Source organism: Taudactylus pleione, unplaced genomic scaffold (assembly GCF_031769625.1).
Source record: "Taudactylus pleione unplaced genomic scaffold, aTauple2 ptg000093l, whole genome shotgun sequence".
In the NCBI taxonomy this organism is placed as follows: domain Eukaryota; kingdom Metazoa; phylum Chordata; class Amphibia; order Anura; family Myobatrachidae; genus Taudactylus; species Taudactylus pleione.
This window is the reverse complement of record NW_028284495.1, coordinates 23700833-23727387: the sequence shown is the minus strand read 5'-3', so window position 1 is coordinate 23727387 and position 26555 is coordinate 23700833. Positions and strand designations below refer to the sequence as shown.

General features: G+C 44.2%; 1 protein-coding gene across 1 annotated transcript in view; it reads right to left on the bottom strand.

Moving 5' to 3' along the window:
- Positions 1–24715, bottom strand: part of NPC1 (NPC intracellular cholesterol transporter 1) — a 92692-nt gene extending 67977 nt beyond the window's left edge. Inside the window, exon 1 of the mRNA XM_088469609.1 lies at positions 24462–24715. Within this exon, the coding sequence (XP_088325735.1) occupies positions 24462–24524 (63 nt within the window). The 5' untranslated portion in view covers positions 24525–24715. The remainder of the gene's footprint in view (positions 1–24461) is intronic.
- Positions 24716–26555: the final 1840 nt, after the last annotated feature.

Here is a 26555-nt window from a genome sequence, read left to right as displayed (position 1 = left end):
ACGGGCACCCGATTGATCGGCCAATATATCTGCCAGTGTGTACCCAGCTTAAGTGTGTTGTGTGAATGTAAGTATGTGTGAGGGTCTGTGTGACCCCTGTGTGTGTGCGAGAGCCCCACTCTGAGGTAACAGCAGGGAGAACTACATCTCCCAGCAGGCATCTCCCCTCCCAGTAGCCCCCTGGTCTTTCAGCAGCCCCCTCCCCAGTGCAAACATGGAGGGGAGATGACCAGGACAGGTGGACCCACCAGAGAGTTAAGTAGGTTTTTTATTATTTATTTCCGCACCATGGAGTTTTCAGTGCTGAAAACCCAGCATGCATTTAAAAAAAATGTAATACAGCGGGTATCGGGAGTGTGCATACCCGCGGTATTCCACAATTGGGCACGAGGTCCGCGTGATTATTGTTGCAGACAAATCCTCGATCCCAATTGAATACTCCCCAAAGAAATGTCCCCTGTTCAAATACCCTGGAGATGTGATCTAGGCAGCAGCTTCATCTCCAACACACTATGGGGGTCATTCAGAGCCACTCGCGAGCGGCAGTACGCTCGCAAGTGGGTCGATGGTCCCCACTGCGCATGCGCACGACGGAGGGAGCTCCGTCGTGCGCATGCGCGAGACCCGGCGAGCGAAGGACTTTCCATCGCTCCGGGTCTCGCACCAAAGGGGGCGTGCTGTCGATGTTGATTGACAGAACGCCCCATTTGGTGGGCGTGCCAGGGGCGTGCCTGCCAGACGGAGGCGTTCCCATGGTAACGCCTACCGTCTGAAGCCGGCCCCACTGACATCACTAGTGATGTCAGTGGGAGTGATTTTGGCTCTGATAGAGCCAAAATCACTCCAGGGCTTGTGGTTGAGAAACCCAACCACAGGGTTTCACTCGCAAGTCCGATGGTCAAGACCATCGTGACCATCTTGTTGGATGCTCGTATATGCTGTGGGTGGTGACCCACAGCTATACGAGCGTCCAGGAGGACGCTCCATTTTAATGGAGGAGGGCCCTAATTCACAGCGAGCGCTCTGGTCAGAGCGTCCGGCTCTGAATCAGGGCCTATGTACTAACAGAGTCCATATGTTTAGCTCTCTCACAAATGGGCAGATGTACTAAGCTCTGGAAAGTGATAAATTGGAGAATGATAAAGTACTAACCAATCAGCTCCTGTCATTTTTTCAAACACAGTCTGTAACATGACAGCTAGGAGCTGAGTGGCTGGTAGTTTATCACTCTCCAGGGTTTAGTACATCTTACAGTGTCGCTAAATGCTACTAGTATGGCTAGTAACTCATCAGAAATTTCAGTTACTGCACTGCTCTGGATTTCCTAAAAGGTAGTGGGGCATTTGCCACAGTAATGGTAACTGAATTCAGCAATTCTGAAAGGTAATTGTGGAAGAACATTTAAATAAAGCGCATGCAGGGTAAGCATTTTGTGATGTGGCATTGGCTGCTGCAGTAATATCAAGGGTGTGTGTTAAGTGCAGGCAAGTATACTATGACCCGAAATCAATTAGGAGCAATGAAAATGTTTGTTATCGCGTGTTAATTTAATAGGCATATCAGCCAGTAATTTCACGCAACGCATGTATGCGTGCTCCTGTTTAACGTGCAATTCAATTAAAAAAGGCTTATTCTGGCGATCACACTAATTTTTGCAGGTAATACCCGCGTTGTGTGTGTGAAAATGGGGGAATGAGCCTGTACCCTTAAAAATAAAATAAAAAATTATACTAATATAGAGGTCTGTAAGTGGCCAATAGCAAAATATATGTGGTTCTTAAAATGAGTCAAATGGCTGTTATATACATTTTTCAAGACAGTAAAAAAAAAAAAAATGATAGAAAGAACGTGTTTTGATCTAGATGAATTTGGGGCGCATAAAAATGCCTGTAAGTAGATGTGTGTCATTTTTAGTCACTTTTAAAAAAGGTGTTAAAAAAACACCTGTAACTACCACCTGCAATCTTAAAAAAAAAAAAAATCTGTCCCAGTCATACAGCACTCCCTTATACCTGTCCTACATCTTGTAACGCATTATTCTGCATTTTGCAGATTTTCCACCCAAAAATGACATGTCATTATTTGCTAAAGTAAGCTAATAACTTCTAAGTGACTAATCATTAAGGAGGGTGTGCCAGTGGTTCTGAACCCAGTCCCCACATTTATACCTTAAAATAGGGATTTTCCCCAACTTTCCACCTGCTCAGGAGGTCCCAAAATAAAAAATAAAAAAGACACGTTAACTCCTATGGAGAATTAACGCACGTTATAATTGAAAAGCTTCAATTTCGCATCTCCCATAAAAAGTCACATTTACACCTGTTAATGGGTTATTACCGCAGGCTAACTGAATTCGGCCCTATGTTGTGTAATGTGTTTGGCATTTGTGTAATATTTTGGCCATTTGGACTGTAATATACATAACATTTACAGCCATCATTTGTTGGTCAGTTACTTTTAATGCTATTAGTTCCTATGTACATGGGCCCACAAAATTTGAATAAATCTGTCCAGCACAGTATTATATTTCTGTAGAGAAAAATCCAAATTTCCTGTTTTATTATTCATATTCATTCAAAAGAAGATGACTACGGCACCAGTCTTCGTATTAATCTCATTATATGTGAAAAACCCCATGTGAACAAGTTATATATACACGACACTGTTGTCTTAATATTTATAATGAGCCGGGGGTGCTGACTAAACAACTGATAAGAATATTTATAACAGAAAAGGATAGAAAGGAGTGGTCTTTCTTTTGGTGCACTAAATAGTTATCAAAATAGAACTTATTTATTTCCAATAAAATATAAAATGTTAACAGCGAAATATTAAAACTAACATAAGAAAACAAAAAAATTGTGAATATAATTAAAGAATGTGATTAAAACAAAAAAGTCCCACTGTGTGTTTCTCTTCTGAGCATTATCATCAAGTTTACCTATAATGTGTATCCAGGTATACTCTACAATTGTAATGTTATATATTCCCTAGTATTGTATTCTGGTAAGAATTAAGAAATTGAACACTGTATTGTGGCCCTGATTCAGAGCCGGACGCTCTGACAGAGCGCTCGCTCTGAATCAGGGCCGGCCTTCTTGTTTTTTAGAGCGGCCTCCTGGCCGCTCGCATAGCTGTGGGTGACCACCCACAGCTATAGCGAGTGGCCAGGAAGATGGTCGCGATGGTCAAGACCATCGCGCTTGCGACGAGACCCTTGTGGTAGGGTCTCATTGCCGCGAGCCCCAGAGAGATTTCGGCTCTGACAGAGTCGAAATCTCTCGGACTGACATCACATGGGAACGCCTTCGTTTGGGCAGCCACTCCCCTGGCCCGCCCACCAAAGGGGGCGTGCTGTCACTCAACATAGATAGCACGCCACCTTTGGTACAAGACCCGGAGCGACGGTTTGCCCGTCGCTATACGGGTCTCGTGCATGCGCACGATGGAGCCGGCTCCGTCGTGCGCATGCGCACTGGGCCACCATTGACTCGCGAGCCGGTCTGAATCAGGCCCTGTGTCCGCAACTTGAATATACTTCGCAATTATTAGATGGTACAAAACAGATCAAATAAAAATGTGTGCATCTTTTATTTGAAATATAGCAGCTACGTGCACAGATCTGTAAAGAATTTGTGGGTAGTGAGATTAATATGTCCATTTTCCTTGCTGGGGGGTTATAGGCCTTGGTAAAATTCCCTTTTTGTTTTGATGACATTCTATATTTAATTATATTGTATTCGCAAATGTTTGTTTTCTTGATGTTGCATTTTTAATATTTCGCTGTTAAAATGTATATTTTATTGGAAAGAAATAAAAGTTATATTTTAATAATAATTTAGTGCGCCATAAGAAAGACAACTCCTTTCTAGCCTTTTCTGTTTTAATAGGGAAAAGGTTAATAGAGTGTTATACTGCCACAGTGCATCTAAATGGAAATAATATAAACGTACAGTATGTAACACATTGCATGTGACAATCAGGAGACCAGATGAGGACTCTGCAAGGCATGTGGTTTTCAGTAGGCTGCTTTTTGCTGAAGCTGCACAAATGTCATTGTCGAGCGCTAGCATTCCCTTGACCTTTCACTTTTTTAGAGGGGAAGAATTAATTCAGGGAATCAATATTTCTTGTAAAACAGTCAGTTCTAAAAGAGACAACTATAAATTAAATAGGTTACAAGTATTATTCAGAGGTTTGTGCACTCACCCTAGACGTTATTCTGCACATAGTTAAATCACCTCTGTGTTCGTCCTCCCACATAATTATAGGGCTCAATCCTATTAGCATGCACAGATGCGCTCACCTTAGACATGCGAGATCCAAAAAAATGCCAATTCGCGATAGTCTCAGCAAAGGTGCTACAAAGTGCGACTGGGGAGAAGTGCATGAAAAAGTGAGGAAATCATACTGGACCCCAAAAAGTGACTACTGAGATAGTAGGACCATAGGGTTGGGTACGGGAACGCCCGCAACCTGACTGGGCTAGAATGCAGACACCTACCTGGTAAGTACACTATCCCTACTCCTAAACCTCCCCGCAGCCTAAACCTAACCCTCCCCCTAACACTAATACTTGCCATCAGGATGTCAGCAGTCGGGAAGCTGGCGCCCGGATTCTAACAGACACTTCTTCGGATTCTGACGTCGACATTTTGGGGTATAGAAAAATGTCTGGATAGTACTTTCAACTTTTGACCAACTTGCATAAAAATACTGAAACACCTCATCTGCAAGTTCAAAATCCTTCTCCCATCAATACAACACCTCGCCATACCTGTCCCACAGCATTTACACCTCGCCATACCTGTCCCACAGCATTTACACCTCGCCATACCTGTCCCACAGCATTTACACCTCGCCATACCTGTCCCACAGCATTTACACCTCGCCATACCTGTCCCACAGCATTTACACCTCGCCATACCTGTCCCACAGCATTTACACCTCCACGTACCTGTCCCACATCATTTGCTGAGTTTTTAAGAGAAATTCAGCTGAAAACTGTCTGTATTGGCCAAATTGTGCTATCTAAACCTCTCCAAGTGTGTGATTATTCATTGGGAGGGGTGTACAAGTGGTTCTGCACTGTGCCCCGACAATTTTCCCTACCTTTTCACCTGCTCAGAGGGATGCGCACAAAAAAAAAAAAGCTAATTGCCTCTGGATAATCAATGCGAGTTTGGAATTCACAGTGAGTTCACAGTGAAAACGGCTCGCAGGACCCAACTTGCACCTAATAGGATTGAGACCATAGTCTCAAAAATATTCAACAGGTCAACTTTTAAGAAAATTGTGGCAAAATATTTCATACTTGCCAACAATGGCAAGTCTCCAACTTGGAGATTAGAAAAGAGGATAATGGACGGGGGAGGGGCGAAATGCTGTGAATCATATCATCGTGGACCCATCATCTGTGATGTTTTACCAGGATTACCGGCTCTGCGATGCTACGTATTGCGACACCAAGACCCACAACCCGTTTACTTAACTGTTGGCCAGCAGGATAGGGAATTTCTACACTATCGGTAGCTGGAAGACTATCCCCCAAAAGAGTGAGCAAGTATGAATTGTATGGTAGTGGCTGACAAGTCATCACACAAAGAACAAGGTTGTTAAAAAGATTATCTCAGTTCTGCTGCTGGTTCCAGAGAGCTGCTGTGGCCATCTCTGTTCCTCAACGTATACACTAGGCACACAACCATTCAGAGCTGGCGGACAACCACAAGACGGTCCGTGCAGTACAAAAGGGAAAAGGCTTTCAATTAAGAGGAATGGTGAAGGAGAGATGTGGTTGCCAGCAGCTGCCTGTTTTGATATTTCTACAGTGACTACTGTATAACAACTTTTGTAAATCCACTTTCCACCCTCTCTTCATTCCAACTGAAACACACCACGTCTAGTAACTACACAATGATGGCTGTCGCCAATGGCAGCTTGAAAATTGGTGGCTGATGATGCTTCTGTCACTACCCACACACACATACACTTTCCCCACCAGCAACAATAGATAATTATTACTCTGGTATCTTACATATCATTACTGCACAGAGTGTAAGTTCATTTTGGCAGGGCTATCTTTACCTTCAGTTTCATGTCACTGTTATTTGTATCAAGATTCCTCAATGTACAGCACGATTTAATGTGTTGTCACTTTATAAAGGATAAATAATACTGTTAACTACACTATATTATTCCATTATAAGGTGGATTATACACGAACATTATGAAAATGGCAGTGACACCATGACAATTGCGTTTGTCGTGCAGTACGTAACCAGCTCTTTCCCCTGTGGTCAGTGCATTAACGGGAAAGGGGTACTCTCAGCTGACCCCCTCACATTCTCTTCAGATCACAGAAAATGCCAAGCCATATTCAAATATTACGAAATACAGATTTTATTTTAGCATGACTGAGATAGTGAAATCTTTGCTTTCTGATGGTCCAATGGGGATGTAGTTATTAAACCGCCGGACGAGATGCCGCCGGTCTAAATGCCGCCGGTTCAAGCCCGACACGGGACTTAAGTTAGGCGGCGAAATACCGAAAGAAACTTAGGGTTATGCACCCCCCCCGGGAGGGTAAGGTTTAGTGCGCGGGAAGGAGGAGTCAGGTTGAGGCATCCCATGGGGGACAGGGTTAGGCACCATCAAGGGAGGGTTAGGGTAAAGGGAGAGGGGAGTGGGGGGGTTGAGGGTTAGTCGGCGTCGGGATCTCCCCGTGTCGGGCTTCCACAGTCTGGATTTGAACAGCCGCCGGTATTTCAATCCCATTCCGGTTCAATGTACATGCGCTTTGTTTAAGGCACAAAATTATGAAATTATTGTATAAAATTACCTTCAGGCTGTGTGTCTAAGGTGTACCGTATATGAAACAAATTCATTTCATGCATGTACACAAACTGTTTGTTGCACAAAGTTATTAAAAATATTGTATAAAATTATGGTGTGTGTGTGTGTGTGTGTGTGTGTGTGTGTGTGACATAAATGCATTCTGTGTTTAGATTTGGGTCCCATTCCAAAGATATTTCATTATGGTATGCAAATATTCCAAACTACATAAAAATCCGATATCCAAAATACCCCCGGTCCCAAGCATTTTGTATATGGGAGACTCAACCCGTAGTGTGCACCAATCTTTATATAGGTCACCCTGGAGCTTTAAGGCCCCCATACATCAGCAATCGATTGTGGCAATTCTGCAATTTGCAATCGATTTTTATACACAATCTGCAGTGTATGGGCTTCACAGATCGCAATCGAAAAGTGATTGTAATTGTTAAATCAGATTGTCCAACATGTTGGATGTCACAGATGGAATGGGGCTGTAGATTGCTAGTGTATGGAGATGATCAGCAGATTTGCAGACCGTTACTAGTAAAATAATGGGCCTTTCAAGATTGGCAGATCTGTGTTTGCTGCAATCGATCTGCAAATCACTGAAAAATGTCTGTAATGTATGGGCGCAGATTGAAGATTTATTGTCCGATTTTAGGATTTCCCAATCTAGCAAATTGTTCAATTGTGGTTTTCAGATTGCTGATGTATGGGGGCCTTGAAGGCCCCCATACATCAGAGATTGATTGCAGCAATCGTGCAATTTGCAATCGATTGTGTATAAATATCTTTCCCTTTTTCAATCGATTGCAGAACTGCCACAATCGATTGAAAAAGGGAAAGATTTTTATACACAATCGATTGCATATTGCACGATTGCTGCAATCCATCTCTGATGTATGGGGGCCTTTAGTCCTTAGAAAGCCAATTGTTACACATGGAAACAATGAGGGCTGATAATTATGTTATCCTCTGTCCATTGCAAAACACTAGATACAAATGTGTTTAAAATTGCCACTTATGTGAAGATATTTTTTAATAACTAACATAATAGTGCTAATTTACACAAGAACAAGCAGACATACTATAGATATAGTTATATATGTATACACACATATACACAGAGTTCTTAAAGCATATGATATGTAATTAAAATGGAGTGGACAGATAATGAAGAACTCAGGAGCCAGTAGGCAAATGCTGGGTACACACTGACAGATATATTGGCCGATCAATTGATCGGCCAATATATATATCTGCTGCACATCGGCCAGTGTGTACCAGCAATATGTCTGAACGATGTCGTTCACAAACATATCGCACTGGCTGCGCTGCACATTCGATGGATGTGGTTTGGGCATAGGAAGTTGTGCTCTCATTGACATCAGTAGAAATGACAAAAACGGGGGTCGGGCGGGATCCGTAGTGAATTTACATTGTCACCGTTCTGCAGAGGAATTTCGTAAAAAGCATAATTTGCACTCCATTTGCTTTTTCTTTCATAGTTACAACATATCTAATGGACTTTGGACTGACTGAGAGGCTTCCTATATGAATATTGAGTTGTGTTTGCAATGTTAAGTTACAATAATGACTGCTGCTTTAAGAACAAACTGGGAGGTGTATCAAACCCTCTAAAGAGGTCAGATGGAAAAGGTGCCCATAGCAACCAATCAGCTGTCAGCTATCATTTTAAAGAATGTATTAGATATAATGGCAAGAAGCTGATAGGCTGCTAGGTTTGATACAGCTCCTCCAGAATGTACTTGGGATGGGGAGTAATGTATGGAGAATATGGCTCTTATCAATACAAGCTGTTATGCGGTGTGTATAATGGGGATGCGGTCATAATCCTGACCGCGGGGATTCCGGCGTTCAGAATGCAGACGCCAGAATCCCGACACCCCAAAAGGTAAACACTGGGGTTAGAAGGGTTTAGGGTTAGGCACTAGGGGGAGGTTAGGTTTAGGCTGTGGGAGGGAGGGGGTTAGGATAACGACCAACAGTTGTCGGTATCCTAACCCTGTCGGGATACCGGTGTCAGGATTCTGACCGCCGGGATCCAGAGTGCCAGCATCCAGTACCAAACCCATATAATGTGCTGATGCCCTGCTTCTGAATAGGCACAATTCAGCATACTATAAAACAATTAGTAATGACAGAACACACCCAGATATGAGGAACTACTAGGTAGAGGGGTTAATGAGCAGAACATGACTTTTGTCATCACAGCTCATTGAGCATAACAATAAAAACAAAAAAAAATAGGTGTGGATTAAATTAGTGACAATGTGGAACGGCACTTTGACTTTATCCTTCATAACGCTAAGATACGCAGAAAAGTATGGCAGCACATCACCACTACTGAATGTACCCCATTTTGTCACTATACTGTCCAGCCCTGTTCATCTAGATACATCAGACATCGGATTCCTAGGAACCAGGCTGGTGTAAATTATCTTACTGTCAAAATGGAGCATCAGACTTGCTTTCTAATTTCAACGCATTATCTACACATATTTTGCGAGTTTGGTCAAGCCAAGTGAAAACACCAATCAGATCTTTTGTGGCTTTTTGCTGTTGGCAAGAAATATATTGCAGTTTCCTGCAAAAACCCACTTTTCTGGTCTATAGATCACATTTTTTGAGATACTGTATTGAACAAATATATTTTTGACTATGAAACAAAATACAGACCACACTTAATTTATAGTTTGTATTGCAGCCCCTTCCCTCCAGCTACTGTACTTGGAGAACCTTCATTAATACCAACCCATCAATGGGGGGTACCAGATAGGTTAAGGGTCGCATACAGCTGGGAAGGTCACTGGCCGCACTGTCTTGTGTCAATGTGTGTCACAGACTGACAGCATATCAGGTGTCACTTGCTTGTTTCAGCAGCCTGCACTCTGCAGCCTCGCAGCGAATGCTCTCGCGGGATGATTACATCAACTCGTGAGACTCACTCACTCTACACCAGGCTCCGGAAGGCGGATGGGGACTAGGAGGGACAACAGGAAGGAGGGCTGAATGAATGACCCTGGGCTCAGAGACGGAGTGGTGTCAATGTGATGGGGGAAGTGAAGAGCCTGAGGAGTGCCCAGTGACTGACACTGCGGTTTTTATATTTTTATTTTATAAATTTTTGTCCTCAAAATTCTACACACAATACCCCATAATGACAACGTGTAAAAAAAGTTTTTTTGAGATTTTTGCAAATTTAAAAAAAAAAAAAAAAACAAAGAAATCACATGTACATAAGTATTCACAGCCTTTGCCATGAAGCTCAAAATTTAGCTCCTAAGCATCCTGTTTGCACTGATCATCCTTGAGATGTTCCTACAGCTTAATTGGAATCCACCTGTGGCAAATTCAGTTGATTGGACATGATTTTGAAAGACATACACCTGTCTATATAAGGTCCCACACTTGACAGTGCATGTCAGAGCACAAACCAAGCACGAAGTCCAAGGAATTGTCTGTAGACCTCCGAGACAGGATTGTCTTGAGGCACAAATCTGGGGAAGGGTACAGAAAAATATCTGCTGTTTTGAAGGTCCCAATGAGCACAGTGGCCTCCATCATCCATAAATGGAAGACGTTCGGAACCACCAGGACTCTTCCTAGAGTTGGCTGTCCGTCTAAACTGAGCGATTGAGGAAGGGCCATAGTCAGGGAGGTGACCAAGAACCCAATGGTCACTCTGTCAGAGCTTCAGCATTCCTCTGTGGAGAGACGTGAACCTTCCAGAAGGACAACCATCTCTGCAGCAATCCACCAAACAGGCCTGTTTGGTAGAGTGGCCAGACAGAAGCCACTCCTTAGTAAAAAGCACATGGCAGCCCGCCTGGAGTTTGCCAAAATGCACCTGAAGGACTCTCAGACAATGATGAGACAAAGATTGAAATCCAGGAGTTATGTTTGGAGGAAACCAGGCACCGCTCATCACAAGGCCAATACCATCCTTACAGTGAAGCATGGTGGTGGCAGAATCTTGCTGTGGGGATGTTTTTCAGCAGCAGGAACTGGGAGACTAGTCAGGATTGAGGGAAAGATGAATGCAGCAATAAACAGACTTCCTGGATGAAAACCTGCTCTAGATGGCTCTTGACCTCAGACTGGGGAGACTGTTGATCTTTCAGCAGGACAACGATCCTAAGCACACAGCCAAGATATCACAGGAGTGGCTTCGGGGTAACTCTGTTTATGTCCTTGAGTGGCCCAGCCAGAGCCCAGACTTGAATCCGATTGAACATTTCTGGAGAGATCTGAAAATGGCTGTGCATCAACGCTTCCCATCCAACCTGATGGAGCTTGAGAGGTGGTGCAAAGAGGAATGGCCTGTCGAAACTGGATTATTGGCTGAGACAAGATCAGTTTAAAATTGAATTGCAGCAACACCATCTTGCGACTGGCCGCAAGACGCCATTTTGCGAAATGGCCACCTAACTAAGGTTTTATACATGCTAAGTAAGCAGTGTTTGGATTTGTACTGATGCGTACTCTTTCCACAGTATTCCGGTGATATCGGTGGGGAGATCGCATCATGCATCCTCGAGTTATGGACCGCAGAGACTTCAAGCAACAAAATGTATATGATATAAATAACTGTTAGGATGACTGTTAGGGGGGCGGGAGGGTAGAGACCCCCCAGTTGTTGGAGGCTGGGTTGAGTCTATTTGAACCAGCCTGTTAAACGCTCTGTAACAGATGGTTCCCCCATGGGAACCAACGGCATAAGCAAGAAACTTCTCTATTGTCCTGTCTATTCTGGGGGGGTATAAACATGTGTTCTAAAACACTGGGTCTTTAGTCTTCTTGCTGAATGCTGATTGACGGAGGTTTTCTTTCTGAATGCCGGGATCTGGTCCAGAGCGCATGCGTATGTATACTGTACTTGGGGTCTGTATAATTCCTTTGCGTCTAATTGTGTATGGATCAATAGCGTGTAACTGACTGTACTTTTTACTTGAATAATACTTTGTGCTTCGGAACCACACGTTCCAAGTCTGAAGTCTTTTATTTACTGCATGACTGGGTACGTAAATTGGCATCATCCTTTGAGGTTGATAGGTAGGATATTAGAAGGTACAGGCAGGGGTATATAGAGGTTCAATTTTAATATCGTCAGGCCGAAACTGCCCAAAGATAGGTGTGCCAAGCTTTTTTAGTAAAATTTGCAAAAATCTCAAAAAAAAAAAAAAAAAAAAAACTTATTACACGTTGTCATTATGGTGTATTGTGTGTAAAATTTTGAGGACAAAAATTAATTTATTCCATTTTGGAATAAGGCTGTAACATAACAAAATGTGAAAAAAGTGACACGCTGTGAACACTTTCCGGATGCTAGATATATAATAAATAAATATATATATATATATATATATATATATATATATATACACACATACACACACACATTTGTGTATATGTGTGTATATATATATATATATATATATATATTATAAATGTTTTGTACAGTATATATGTGGATATACATTTAGTGATATAAGTACCGTATATACTCGAGTATAAGCCGAGTTTTTCAGCACAAAAAATGTGCTGAAAAAGTACCCCCTCGGCTTATACTCGAGTCAAGTGTAGCGCTGACCGGACGGAGTTCGGTCAGCACTACACACTGCCAAACACACAGCCGCCGGAGCCGGCAGCTGCGTGTTTGGTGTAATCAGCAGCCACTGAGAGTCTGTCAGACTCTCAGCGGCTGCTGCTGCTCCCAGTGCGGGAGCCATCTTCCGGCTCCCGCAGTGGGTAATGGGAGACACGTCATGACGATGTCTCTCCCATGCAAAGCGGCCGGAGGAGCGGACAGCGGCGGGACCAGGAGCGGGAGTTACAGGTAAGTGATTTTTTTTTTTTTAATCTTGTCACGTCTCTCTCTACTGGGGGGTGGGGACTACAGGGGGCACTACTAGGGGGCACTAAAAGGGGTATTACCACTGGGGGAACTACCAGGGGGGGATTACTACAGGGGGGGATTACTACAGGGGGCACTAAAAGGGGGGGGGATTACCACTGGGGGAACTACCAGGGGGGATTACTACAGGGGGCACTTCCAAGAGGGATTACTACTGGGGGCACAACCAGGGGGAATTACTACTGGGGTCACTACCAGCTCCTGCCATTTCCCACACTAAGTAGAAAAAGGAGGGGGATTTAACCCCCTATTGTACCTCAGCACACTGAATAATACCTGCAACAATATATGAAGACTATATGGTCATAGAAATTCAGAGATATTAGTTGCATGCATTCGCAAATACATGGGAGGCTGCTGGGCCACGTCACGGCTTCTCTGTTACCAGCAGTCCCTGACACTAAGGGGTTCACGTCCGAGGCGATGCCCTGGGGGGGCCCTGGGCTGGACGTTTTTTGGGGTGCACTGCGCCCCGGACGTGAACCCCTTAGTGTTAGGGACTGCTGGTAACAGAGAAGCCGTGACGTGGCCCAGCAGCCTCCCATGTATTTGCAAATGCATGCAACTAATATCTCTGAATTTCTATGACCATATAGTCTTCATATATTGTTGCAGGTATTATTCAGTGTGCTAAGGTACAATAGGGGGTTAAATCCCCCTCCTTTTTCTACTTAGTGTGACCCCTCCCTTTCATGCACCTGATTAGTACTGCTGGATTGATTGAGCAGCTGCTATTTTTTTGTTTTTCATTTCCCACACTAGGCTTATACTTTTGGGGTAAAAGTAGGTACCTCGGCTTATATTCGGGTCGGCTTATACGGTATACATATATATTTAGGGGTCCTGGGGATTGCGGTATGCAACCAATGACAGCTGAGATACACAGCATGACGATAGCATCCGGTAGTGGTCCCGCTAGGCTGTTTTAGTGAGATGCCATGCCCTGTCGGTTTTAAAAGGGCAAAATGCGCACTGTCCTTTTAGCGGTGCCCCACTAAAACAGCCTGCCATGTGCCTTCCCCATCAGCGGGCCGCCGTGTCCCACTGGTGGGAAATTTTCAGTGACTGATCACCGGCAGGTTAATAGAAGCCATGCTTGTGTGCGCAAAGCATTTTTATACCGTGAGGGGAGAGCTTGTGTGAAGTGAAGTGTGATGAATTGGAAGCGTGTCACAAAGACATACCCTTCCTGGTTGGCCACAACCACTTTTCAGAAAGCGCAAACAGACTCCCTGCCCGCGGTCTAGCGGAAACACTAACCTGGCTGCTATGTGCTGCGGCCAATAAGATCTTCTCCTGTCTCCCCCTCCAACAGACAGCAGCAATGTCATGCGCTGCTAAGGGGGGGGGGGCCTGGATAGTTCCTGTAACGGGGCCCAGGATTTCTCTTGGGAGCCCTGACCATTACCGGCATCCCAAATAAATAGAGATAGAGATATATATATATATATATATCTATCTATGTATAGCGTATGTTCACCGCATTAATTTGTGTACGACCATCTGTTCTATTATATTAGCGTTCCCGCTAGGCTGTTTTAGCGGGGCGCTGTGCCCTACTCCATTTCAAAAGGGCAGATTGTGCCCTACCCTTTTGGCGGCGCCCCACTAAAATAACATGGCGGCTGTCGTTCCCACCTGCGGGCCGCAGTGTCCTGCGGGTGGGAAAAATAGAAGTGAAGCACTCACCGCCAGTGAATAGATGCTGTGCGCATGGCATCTATTCACAAAGAGGAGAGCTTGGGGGTGGCCCAGCATGTCCCTAAGTGCCGGGCACACCCCCAAGAGTTATGAACAGGGGGCGCGTCAGAGACAGATATAGCTATTGGAGGAGCAAAACATTACTATCTAATCAATATTAAAATTGCTTCACACTCAAAGATTACGCTTCAATACTTTTTTTAGTCCCATCATTTCGAACCTCATTGGCATTTCTGGCAATAGGAAAGGTGGGAAACAGGGTATCTGGACAATCATGTACTAACATATGAAATCTCTATCATATAGAATTAGCTTGTTGTATAGTTATGTCCTCTAACAGAGAATGATGTAATACAGTTAGGCTCTGCTCTCCAATTTCCATGAAGTGTTGCAGTTAAGTACCCTTGAATAGGAGCTTAAATATAAAATGTTATAAGAAGGAAAAAAACATTAAGATCAAGGTTGTCCTCTCTGAGATATGGGCCTGGAGTGGCCTTGTGATTCATGCAATAGACAGCCAAATGGCAAAACTAAAACAGAGTCTGCTGAGACCTTCGGTTTTTAGGAGTCTTTTACAATGGAGGGCTTTCTTTGTTACTTTACAACACATGGGCGTCACTACCATAGTTGCAAGGGGTACAGCCGCAATGGGGCTCAGAGCTGAGGGGGGCCCATCTTCCTTGTCAAAGTTACATATGTTATATACATTTTTCAAATGTTTTTGTACATGGGGACCCTTACAAACTTTAGCAACGGGGCCTTAAATACTTAGTTACGCCCCTGTTGCAACCCATGTCTGCATCTGTCAGAATCTCAGTGGTTAAAAGGGCAATTATTATGTGACTTAACACATACTAGCATGTATGTCTGCCAATGAACTGATATTGTTGAGGAGATCGCAGTTAACACCTTCATTATACACTGGGCTCAATCCAATTAGATGAGAGTTTGCAAATGTCAGTTTGTTTCATCATAACGTGCAGAGATCGCAGGAATGCTAATTTGCAGGACTTGTGGTGAGGGTGTGCGACTTTTCTACAAAATGCGACCTGGGAGAAGTGCATGAAAAAGTGGGGAAACCATACTGGACCCCAAAAAAGTGACAAATGAGATAGCAGGACCATATATAAGGCTGTTAGTGGCCATAAGGAAAGTACTGGATCTTTATAAAATGTGTAAAATGTCTGATTTTTGCACTTTTATTAATGGTGGATAAAATTATAGCAAGCAAGGGTTTTTGCATCAAATAAATTCTTATCAGCATTTTGAGGTACAGAAAAATATCTAAATAGCACCTTTTCAGTGTTTTTATACAAGCTTGTAAAAAAATATTAAATAAACACTCTTGGGGAAATTCAACTGTTTTCGCTGCCTGCAGCAGTATTGTGCAACGGACAGTTAGTATCACTCTGTCAGTTTAGGCAGTGGATAAGGCACAATCCGGCAGGCAAAAACAATTTAATTCCCCCATTTTACTTCTCATCTGCAAGTTCAAAAAAACCCTTTACCATCCATAAAACACCTCGCTGTGGGGTCTCTTCATGTACAACATGAAGTGGCTCCTAAAAGATTTCACTATATATCGCATCGCATCACATCAATGCGATATATTGTGAAGTTTAGTAGCCATCCATGTATACTTACCTCTCCGACGTCTTCATGCGCTATCCGGCCCATCCACGATCCCTGTACGCAGTGAGAAGACAGACATATCGGGTGCCCGTTACGCCCGCTTCTCACTGCGCATGCCCCGGCGTTCGAGAGCAGCAGGTCACGTCAGACCTGCTGCAATGGACTCTGGGAAAAGGGGGCGGAGCCAGCGCTGGGCAGACAGTAGGGAAGTATGCAGCTTATCTGTTCGGGTTGCAGTACAGATAACGCTATCCTCAGATGGCGAATCTGTACGCAGGAGAGGAACAGAAAGCGGAGCTTCCGTTACTGTACTTTATGAACAGCACTCACCATACAAAAGTATGGTGATGTGATGCAGGCATGGAGCAGGGGTGCTATTGGAGAAGTAATACACTTCTCCATGGTAACTTGCTCCATGAATAGCACAAAGCAGAGAAGAGCCCTGATTTCAGCTAAACAGGGCTCTTTTCTGCTTCATGTATAGTTCTGCATACCTGTCCCACATGTTTAACCCATTATTAAGCTTTTTAGAGAAATTCACCTGAAAACTGACAGGTCTTTATTGGGCAAACAATGCTATATAAACCCCTCCAAGTACGTAATTATTCATTGGGAGGGGTGTACCAGAGGTTCTGCCAACATTTTTACCTCAAAATCAAGATTTTTCCCTACCTTCTCAGGGGGTGCACACAAACAACAACAATGAATTTCATCTGTAAAATAAGTGAGTTTGGAATCGGATAGAAAATGTAATAAGCAGTGGGAGTTCACTATGAGAACAGCTCCCAGGACTCAGGTCACACATACTTGGATTGTCCCAATAGACTTTTCATCATTTAGCGGGGCGACTCAATTATGTGTGTTCCGGAATACCACATCTTGACCACCAAAATTGTAAATTTTGCCTCACACCCCATAATACTGCGCAGGAAAATTGGTGGTGTTGGGCTACTGTAATATATGGTGACGTGCACTTCTGCACATCACGGGTTTACACAGGTAAATGCGTCGAGCGTACATTTTTCGCTATTCAATTAGCCATACAAGTTATCCTTCAGAGAGTTACTACAGGTTAGGAGAAAGGATGGGGAACATCCTATTTTAAAAGGTAAATATGTCAGGACTTAGTTCAAAATTAATCTCTGAACCTTCCCCCCCTAAATGATTAAGCTCTTAATATTTTTTAATTAGCTTAATTTGGGCAATAATGACATGTCATTTTTAGGGTGACATTCTGCAAAATGCAGAAGAATGGTTTAAAAGATGTGGGACAGGTATATAGGGTGTTGTATTGATGGGATAAGTGTTTTAAGCTAATAGACTTCTATACCATTATCCAATATTAGTTTGTACTTTTTTAGGGGTACAGGCTGATTTCCCCATTTTTCCCCACACTGAGGGTGGTATCCAATTAGCCCCGAACATAGTTTGGGCACTAATGGATAGCCGCTCAAACTATACTGTTATTTCGATCAAAGTAATAAGTTAATTCTCCTGAAAATACAAAGGGCCTGCGATAAGCTCACAGATCTATGCGTTTTCGCCATTTAGGTGGTGAAAAAACACTTATAGTGGATTATTTTTAGGGACACATCAGGTCCCTAAAATTATCCACGATAAGTGCCGGCGCCAGACAGCACTTCGGAGCTAATAAGATAGCCCTGCCGCGATCAATTAGCAGCGCTGCTAATTGGATACCCCATTAATGCGGGTATTATCAGCCAGAATTACGTGAGCGCTGGGATAAGCCTTTCCAATTGGATTGCACGTTAAACAGAAGTGCACATCCCGCAATACTTCACAAAAAGCTTGGCCTAAGCAAGGTTTCCACATGCTGGATGCCCCATCAGCTGACTCGAGAGGAGAAGGCGGCTCGGGTGACTTGGAGCTGCAACATGCTGACCAGGTTTGAGGACAGTCACTCAAACTCTGGGAGATCAGTGGCGCTAAATCCTGGATCTACAGTTTCGACCAAGACCAAAGAACAGTCAGCCCAGTGGACCACAGCTGGAGGTGCGCCACCACAGAAATTCCAACGTGAGCGCAGCATAGCCATGCAGATGGTGGCTGTTTTTGTGGCCAAGACTGGTCATGTAGCTACTGTACCACTCTGCAGTAGCGCAACATCACAAAGGACTGGTATACCAACCAATGAATGCGGCACGTGCTGGAAGCCATTTCCTGGCACTGTCCCAAGAACTTGCGCTGCCTTTCTTCATCACGACAATGCACCTGCCCACAAGTCCATGAAAGTGATGGAATTTCAGGCCCATGAACGCATCCAGTAGCTTGGTCACCCGCTGTACAGCCCAGACCAATCGAGTGTAAGATGCATGGGATTCATTTTGAGTCACCGGAAGCTGCAATGGAGACCTTCGTCCAGCATGTAGAATACATACCTGCTTCACCAAGTAGTTTGAACTCATGCAACTTTGCATGGACTCCTCTTTTGAATACTTTGAAAAAAATTAATGTTTACTTTGTTTGTAAATATAATACTTTTTGTAAAAAATATCACCAAATAGATCTTCAGGTGCTATAGGATAATAATTCTTCTTCAAATAAAGCGGCGTGTTTAACCCAGAAAAAAAAAAACATACAAAAAGTACATAGGGTAATATAGTCAAAATGGTTAATCCACTTTGGTCATATGTAATTCCAAACCCCTACCAGAAAGTAAGTCTACCCATGAGGTAGACATAAATCGACTTTTATGGTTGTTTTAACCTCCCAGGATTTCAAGATGTCAGGTAACTATATTGTCTGTCTTAGAACCCAGTTCCATACATATAAATAGAAAAGAAGCTCCATATGGTATTATACAGTTTTTATTAAACAGAAACACATGTACTAAAAAACACAGAAAATGCTTGGCCCCTCACCAGATGTAGTGATCCACTTTAACACAAAGTAGACAAATAGGTGTTAGCAGCAGTCCATCAAGCATCCCTGGATACAATACAGCTTCCAACGTCCTTGGTTTGGAGTCAAGTTTTCCTCATCTAAATCCCCTTTTTCCTCCTCTAAATCCCCTTTTACCAACGCGTTTCGATTTGGTCTATCTTTCCCAAGGCCTTGAGAAAAATAAAGATCATAGCAAAACGCGTTTGTGTGTTTTTAGTACATGTAATCGTACAGTCGTTTGCTCGTTCAATGAAGGCACATCACAGACTGACAGTCGCTCAGTGTAGGCACATCAGTCATCTGAAAACATGCTGAATCTGATATTATCGTCAGGTTGTCCAGCATGTTTGCCCGATGATAGATGTCTTAACGACCAGTGGGAGCGCGCATCGCTGGTCGTTTTAGACATTTTTCCTAACGATTTGCAAATGATTGAACGACCAATTTAATCGTCTAGTGGATGGGCACCTTAAGTATTAGTATTAGGTTTAAGGTAGGCTGACGGAGGGAAAGGTTAGGGTTAGTAGTAGGGTTACAATACTTACCTGCATACGTTGAGACTTCAAACGTTCGTGATTACTCTGCTGGGATTCTGACCACCGGCATTCTGTGCGCCAGGATCCTGTACTCAACCCGATATGCCTAATATAACAATCAGTCCTACAGTCACTGCCAACACTTAACTTTTGGAAAAACTGTTCACCATCACCAAGTCTTGTGCCAACATAAGTGCTACAACAACCGCAAAAGACAAGAGTAGAAGTTGCCCATAGCAATCAGATTCTACTTATTTTATAGAATGCAGGATCTTCATGAAACCAGATGGCTGTTAGTAGCAGTCTTCATGTAACATGCACCCAACTCATGGAATGTGTTTGAAATACTAAAGGCTTAATAGCCGCCGGTTCTAATGCAGACAGTGAGACTGACAAATGAAGATCCCGACGGGTGCCTTTAAGTATAGTAATCCTCCCCTCTACCCTCTCTAACCCTAACCTCCCCCCAGGGGTGCCTAAACCTACCCCCCCTCCCCACACCCTAAACCTAAGTCCCCTGGGGGGGGTTCCTAACCCTAACACTCCCCTTTCCCTAGCCTAACCCCAAGTCCCTCCAGGGGACCCTAAACCTAACCTCCCATCCCTGGGCTAAGTGTATACTTACCCAGCAGGAGGACGATCGGTCTGGCGTCCTGGCGTCGGGATTAACATAGGCGTCGGCATTTCTACGCCTATGTTAAATCCCTTGCCGGGATGACACTGTTGGGATTGATACCGTCTCATAACTACATCCCCCACTCATTGCTACAGTCAGTAGCAGAAACATCCACAGGGCAGACCAGTCTAAAAGGCGATAGCAAGAGTGAACAATTGTCCCCTCTCTCTACAATTCCCTTTGACAAGCATTGTTAACCAGCACTCCCAGTTGTAATCAGGAAGGAGGAGAATAGGGAGCAACCAAATAAAACAGAGGCATCCAAAAGACAGATACAAATGTAAGAGCAAGTAAGTATTTAAACAGGGTATATAACTAACATTAAAAAAAAAAACCACAGACAGTAGTGGGACTTGGGAACAAATTATGTGACAGCAAGGAGCTGATAAAGACTTCTTTACAACTAATTTTATATGTTCAGAATGTTATATATTTGGGAATATCTTTGGCAAAGTGTCAATATCTAAGGCTGTATTAATAAATAAATTGCAATGTGTTATGAGAATACCATGACATTCCCTGCAGCCTGCTCATAACAAGACTGTAAACATACATAGATTATAAACAAACAATATAAAGTCCAAAAGTGCACAAATATTAGTGTACAGTAATAAAGAACGTCTGACAAAAGAAAAAAAAAAAAAAAAAAAAGGACACCATGCTTGTGTATGGCAACAAGGAGAAAGCAGTGACTGACTAGGCACAAACACTGTGACTGGCTCATTGCATTACAAATCTTTAAAAGTCAGTAATGACTGCAGAGCACATGATAGTCAGCAGGGCTGACTTGTTTCCTACCAGTCTGGTGGCCTTTGCAAAACAGCAGACAAAACAAACAAAAGTAGCCAGGACAAAAACATTAAGGTGCCAATGACCAAGGATTGTCATTTTTCAATATACAAACATATAAAATAGTTATATAATTAAGTCCTGAACAGTAAGAAAATACTGTAATATAAAAATATGTTGCAGCTAATACACAGAATTATTTTCCTTTTTAGATTTCAATCTCGTGATTGACCCTTACTAATGCTATTACTAGATTCCTAAAATTGTTCTATTTCATTGAAACAAAATTTAAAATGTCAAATGAAAGAATGCATTAGCAATTTTCAAGGAATGCTTTTACACAAATTCATGAAGTTTATATTATTCTAATTCAATATTATGTCAACAACGAAAGCATTACATTATAGGTCTATCAAGTCCTCCTTCCCAGCGGCACTCTGTAAACCAGGGAAACAGATTGTAACGAAACAAGTGCAACTTGCATTCACACACATGGAACTGTAGCTAAAGCAAAGTAGAAAAACAAGCCCTTGGGTGAGAATGCTCATCTTTTTGTAGAAGGCCAGTTAGCTTTGAGCAGATACATTGCCAGTTAGATAGTGGAGACAGAATGATAGCACAGGTAATCCTGACTGCAAATGTGAACAGCTCAAATAGGTTTAAGCCCCAGATATAGCACTAGCACCACTGAGCTAGATGATTAAACAGTCTGTGTACTGTGGGTACACACTAGACGATATCTACACAACAGACACCCCAAGGGAAATAGAACGCCTACAAACGGGCGAGAGGTGGCCCTCCTGACCAAAGCAATTTTGATCCTTTGCTAGTAATTCACAAATTGAGCGAAACGTATTCACTCAGTCAGCGCAGCTAATCTGGGATTGGATGGTTATACAAAATTAAAAGCATGAGACAGGAAGAACATGCTACAGTGAATATTGGAAGAAGACCTTTAGAAAGACTTTTTTTTCTTACATCTTAAAGATTGTTACCAGCTATAGGTGATGTGACTTGGACAAGGTGGTGTAAATGGCAGGCAAGCTATGACAAACTGGTTTTGCCAAGTGAAAATGTAATAGCAGGTCTGATGCATATGATAATCTGACTTGACTGCAGTCACACCTAAACAGTATAGTATGTCAGACAGCAGATATAATTAGTTCTATAGTTACAAAGCTGTCACCAGGTTGTCTCCATAGAGGACGTCCTGTGTTATGTGTGGTTAGTATGGTAGGGTTGGGTACGGGATCTCAGCAGTCAAGATGCAGACAGTCAGAATACCAACAGCGGCATCACAACGGTAAATATCCAGACAGATTAGGTAAGTATTCTAACCGTTACACTACTTTTTAAAATATTACTTTCCCTGTCTCAATTTAAACTGTTACTATGTATAGGAATAATATGGAAGCCAAACAAGGCCAGGTAGAAACTTGTATGGGGGGGGGGGGGGTACAAAATTCGAAAAAGGGGACTGACCTCTTTCAAATGAGGTTGACCCCATCTTTGTAGTTGCCATGGATGACAGGAGATATAGGGACTCCCATATATGTTTTATTCATTACATTTTGAAACAAAAAGGGAATACGTTATTTTCCAATTTGCATTTCCGGGTGTTCAGAGTCCTCATTGGTTGTCAGTAATGCAATAGTAGTACTGATGGAGGTAAGGTAAACCCCCCACCTCCCCCAACACCTCTGTGGAGGACGCGTGGGACTCTCTTCCATAGAGTAAAGAGGCATGTGGGGGAAAAGTGGAGCGCAGGGGTTATATGTAGGGGATGTAGTCTGGAAGCCGATGGGCTAAATGCCGACCGCTGGCATTCAGATTCACTTCGAGTTTTTGACGTGGTACTAATGACAGGCGTCGACAACTCAAAGCCTGTCATTAACCATACGCCAGAAGAAAGCCGGGAGCGGACAGCCGCGGGTGGGGGGGGCGCGGGAGGGTTAGGTTTAGGACTCCCGGGGGGACTTAGGGTTAGGTTTCCCCCCGGGAGGGTTAAGTTTAGGCTAGGGGAAGGGGGGGTTAAGGTTAGGCACCCCCCCCCCCCAGGGGAGTTTAGGGTTTGGCAGCGGGGAAGTGGGGGAGGTTAGGGGGTAGAAATAGGTTAGCGATACTTACATGCGGCCGGCGGTAATACCTATTGCACCCATCTGTAGAAGTGTTTCAGCAGGCATAGTGAACAAGTGTTACAAGTTATAACAAATAAAACGAGCAATAAAAAAAAGGATCTGGGACAGCAGGTAAGGGCTCGGAGAACTGCTTAATCATCAGTGATTTCAAGTCCAACTATCCAAAGACCTGTTGTCACCAGATAATTAGTAAAGTCATAATGGAATGTTTAACAATTATTGATACAAGCTGCTTACTAGCTTACTTTTGAAATAACATACAGACATAGAAAAAGCCCCACCTGTAGCCACTAACACCTCCAGGAGTCCAAACAGAGAAGTACAGCACAAGCTGGAAAGACCACAAAGTTACTCTAGTAAAACACACGCTCTTGACTTTTATTAAAAAAAGTGAATGGATAAAAAAAATAAGCTTAATATTCTTGGACTATTAGGGGTATATTTACTAAAGTGAGAGTTTTTAGAAATGGAGATGTTGCCCATAGCAACCAATCACATTTTAGCTATTATCTTGAAGGTGCTAGTTAAATGTTAAGTAAAATCTGATTGGTTGCAATAGGCAACATCTCCACTTCTAAAAACTCTCACTTTAGCCCAGCAATGTGGTGATGCATCGATACATCGCATGGCCGTGCATACTACACAGTCTGCCGTACAACAATGCAATATCGTTACATGCTTAATGTAACTGCACCGCATCATCTGTCCCATCTGATGTACAGCACATTGGGTGGAATTGTGGGTACGCTCTATATGAGGGTCAAAGCAATCCTTTGCAGATCGCAAGATTGCCCAACATTTCATATAGCGTGCATCCAGCTAGGGTGTGCTCCACTTTAGCAGGATTTGAGACTGGAACTATTTAATGTCAAAGCTTTGTGGGCACAGGGCAGCCACACTAAACTTCCTTTCTAATGGGCATGCTTCAAGTTCCATTATGTTATTTTAAACCTTTACTGAAATGAGAAATTTTTTGGCTTAAATTAGGTTACAGGAACCGATATTAGCAAATGAACTGAAACTGAATCTCAGCTTCTGCTATTGCCAGCGAGCACATGCCACAAGTGGTATCACTGCCACCTCTGTACAGCCAGAGCACATAACTACAGCAGTAGTAATAATACAATAAGTGTACACCTCCAGCATTACTGCACTGTGAAGGCTACACACACATTCCATCAGCAAAAAGATGATTATTGTAGTAATTCACAGTAAAATGAAATACTGTAAAGTTGCAGACCACATACAGCACCAATCTCTGATACCAGATGTGCTCAGAAGCTTACACCCGCCCGCAGCATAGGGACACTTACCTTGCTAGCTAGATGCAATGCTATGAGCAGGCAGACGGAGGAAATGAGGCTGCAGCCGGGCATGGTACAGCACAAGCAGAGCACGGACCAGGACGATGTGTGTAATGCTGAGGATGCCCCGGCTGTGTATCCGTGTGTGCAGGAAGCCGCTCCCTGTTACCACACACACCGGCGGTCACTGGCTGATGACAAGCACAGGGCTCAGCCCCGGCCGCCCCTCCTCTTCCCGTCCGCAGTTCCCTCCCTCCTACACCGACCTTTAGTCACTACCATTCACCGGGACTGTCACAGGGAGGCGGGAGGAACACGCACGTCTGGCCTCATCTGACCTGTAGATGGTCACAGACAGCGATAGTGCTGCAGATGCAGGTCGCAGAGTAAAGCGGCAATAACGTTGCATCTGCGCTGTGTGACTGACATCCTCTTGTGATGGCTGGTTACATACCAGGGACATCAGCTTGTTACTAAGAGCTGGGGTTAATATTATTTTGAAATTTGTACTTCATTTAATAACTGTACTGGTTTCCTGTGGCATATTTCGGTTAGTATCACAGTGATACTGACAAATATGCTGCCATTATTTACCATAACTGACCTGTCCTGCAAGGTCCAGTGTTATCTGTCAGTATTTACTATAACTGACCTGTCCTGCAAGGTCCGACGTTATTTGCCAGTCTTTACCATAACTGACCTGTCCTGCAAGGTCCAGCGTTATCTGTCAGTATTTACTTTAACTGACCTGTCCTGCAAGTGTAAGAGGTGGGGGGTTACCCCTGGACTGGAATGGTTCTCAGCTGCGGTGCCAGTGTACTCGGACACTTACCTCCTGACTCCCAACCTCTCACCTTCAGGCAGTCAAGGGCGCTCCCGTCGATGGTCCTGGAACACAGGTCGGACGCGGACAGTCGCAAACTGGGTTTCCACTCCTGGCCCTGGAAAAGAACAAGGTGCTGAGGCGGGGTGACCTCCACTGGGATCTGTGGATGGTCATCATTGGCACTTTAGGCCTCAGACTGGCTACACCTACGTGCCAAGCACAAGGGTGTACCACGAACGAAAACACCCGACAGGGAAATGGATGACACACGACACAAACAGCCACAAAACAGTTTACGCTCACCTAAAATAATCTTGTCCCTTTGCTCAGGACCCGATACAATAACAGATGCCTTACCACTGCCTACCTTTAATGGGGGCCTGACTGTGGGAGATACAGCGACTTACCAACAGCCTACCTTTAATGGGGGCCTGACTGCGGGGGAGAACGTACTGGTCCCAGCCCGGTCTACCTTCGATGGGGGCCTGACCAAATTCAACGATGCTTCGAGGGCCTTCTGCCCTGATGTACCTGCGGCCTAGTCTGACTTACCCTAGGCCTAGCGCCAAACTCCAATGATCACAGCCTAACGCAGACAGCAACAACTCCTACGGCCTAGTGCCGAATTACGGTGACCACAGCCTAGCGCCAACTTTACCACGACACACGGCCTAGCGCTGAATTACAATGACCCACGGCCTACGCCGACTTTACCATGACACACGGCCTAGCGCCGAATTGACATGTCCCGCGGCCTACTACCAAACCCTGGTGGTCTAGGGAGGTATGAGGGACTTACCAGTCCTGGGGCCTTTGGCTGAGCCGAGACTGGCCCAGCCTCTGCGTGGTCTTCGCCGGAGGCGTAACAACTTCTGCCACCTCTGGGCTTTCTGCAGTCTTCACCTGGGCAGCAGTGGCCGGGGCTAGCTCTTTTGCGTTGCACACTGCTGCCCTAGGGCCTCCGTTGCCTTCTCCGTCCTCACTCCTGGTGGGCGCTGGTCTGCAGCTCTTCGCCCGACGGGCGGCCTGGGTGAGCTCTTTATCAATGGCCACCGCCCTGCGGGACTTCCGGCATCTTCCTTGTGCTTCGGGAGCTATTCCTCGCTCCGTCCCGACTGTCGAACTCCCCGTACCCTCCTCCCGCCAGCTACTTCAAGCCGACGCCAGGGGGCGGGGCGATGACTCGGCGAGCTGTGATTGGCTCGTCGCGGTCATCCCCTGCTGGCTGCCGATCTGTGAGCCCTGATTGGTTCACAGCCGGCGCCAAATTCAAAGGG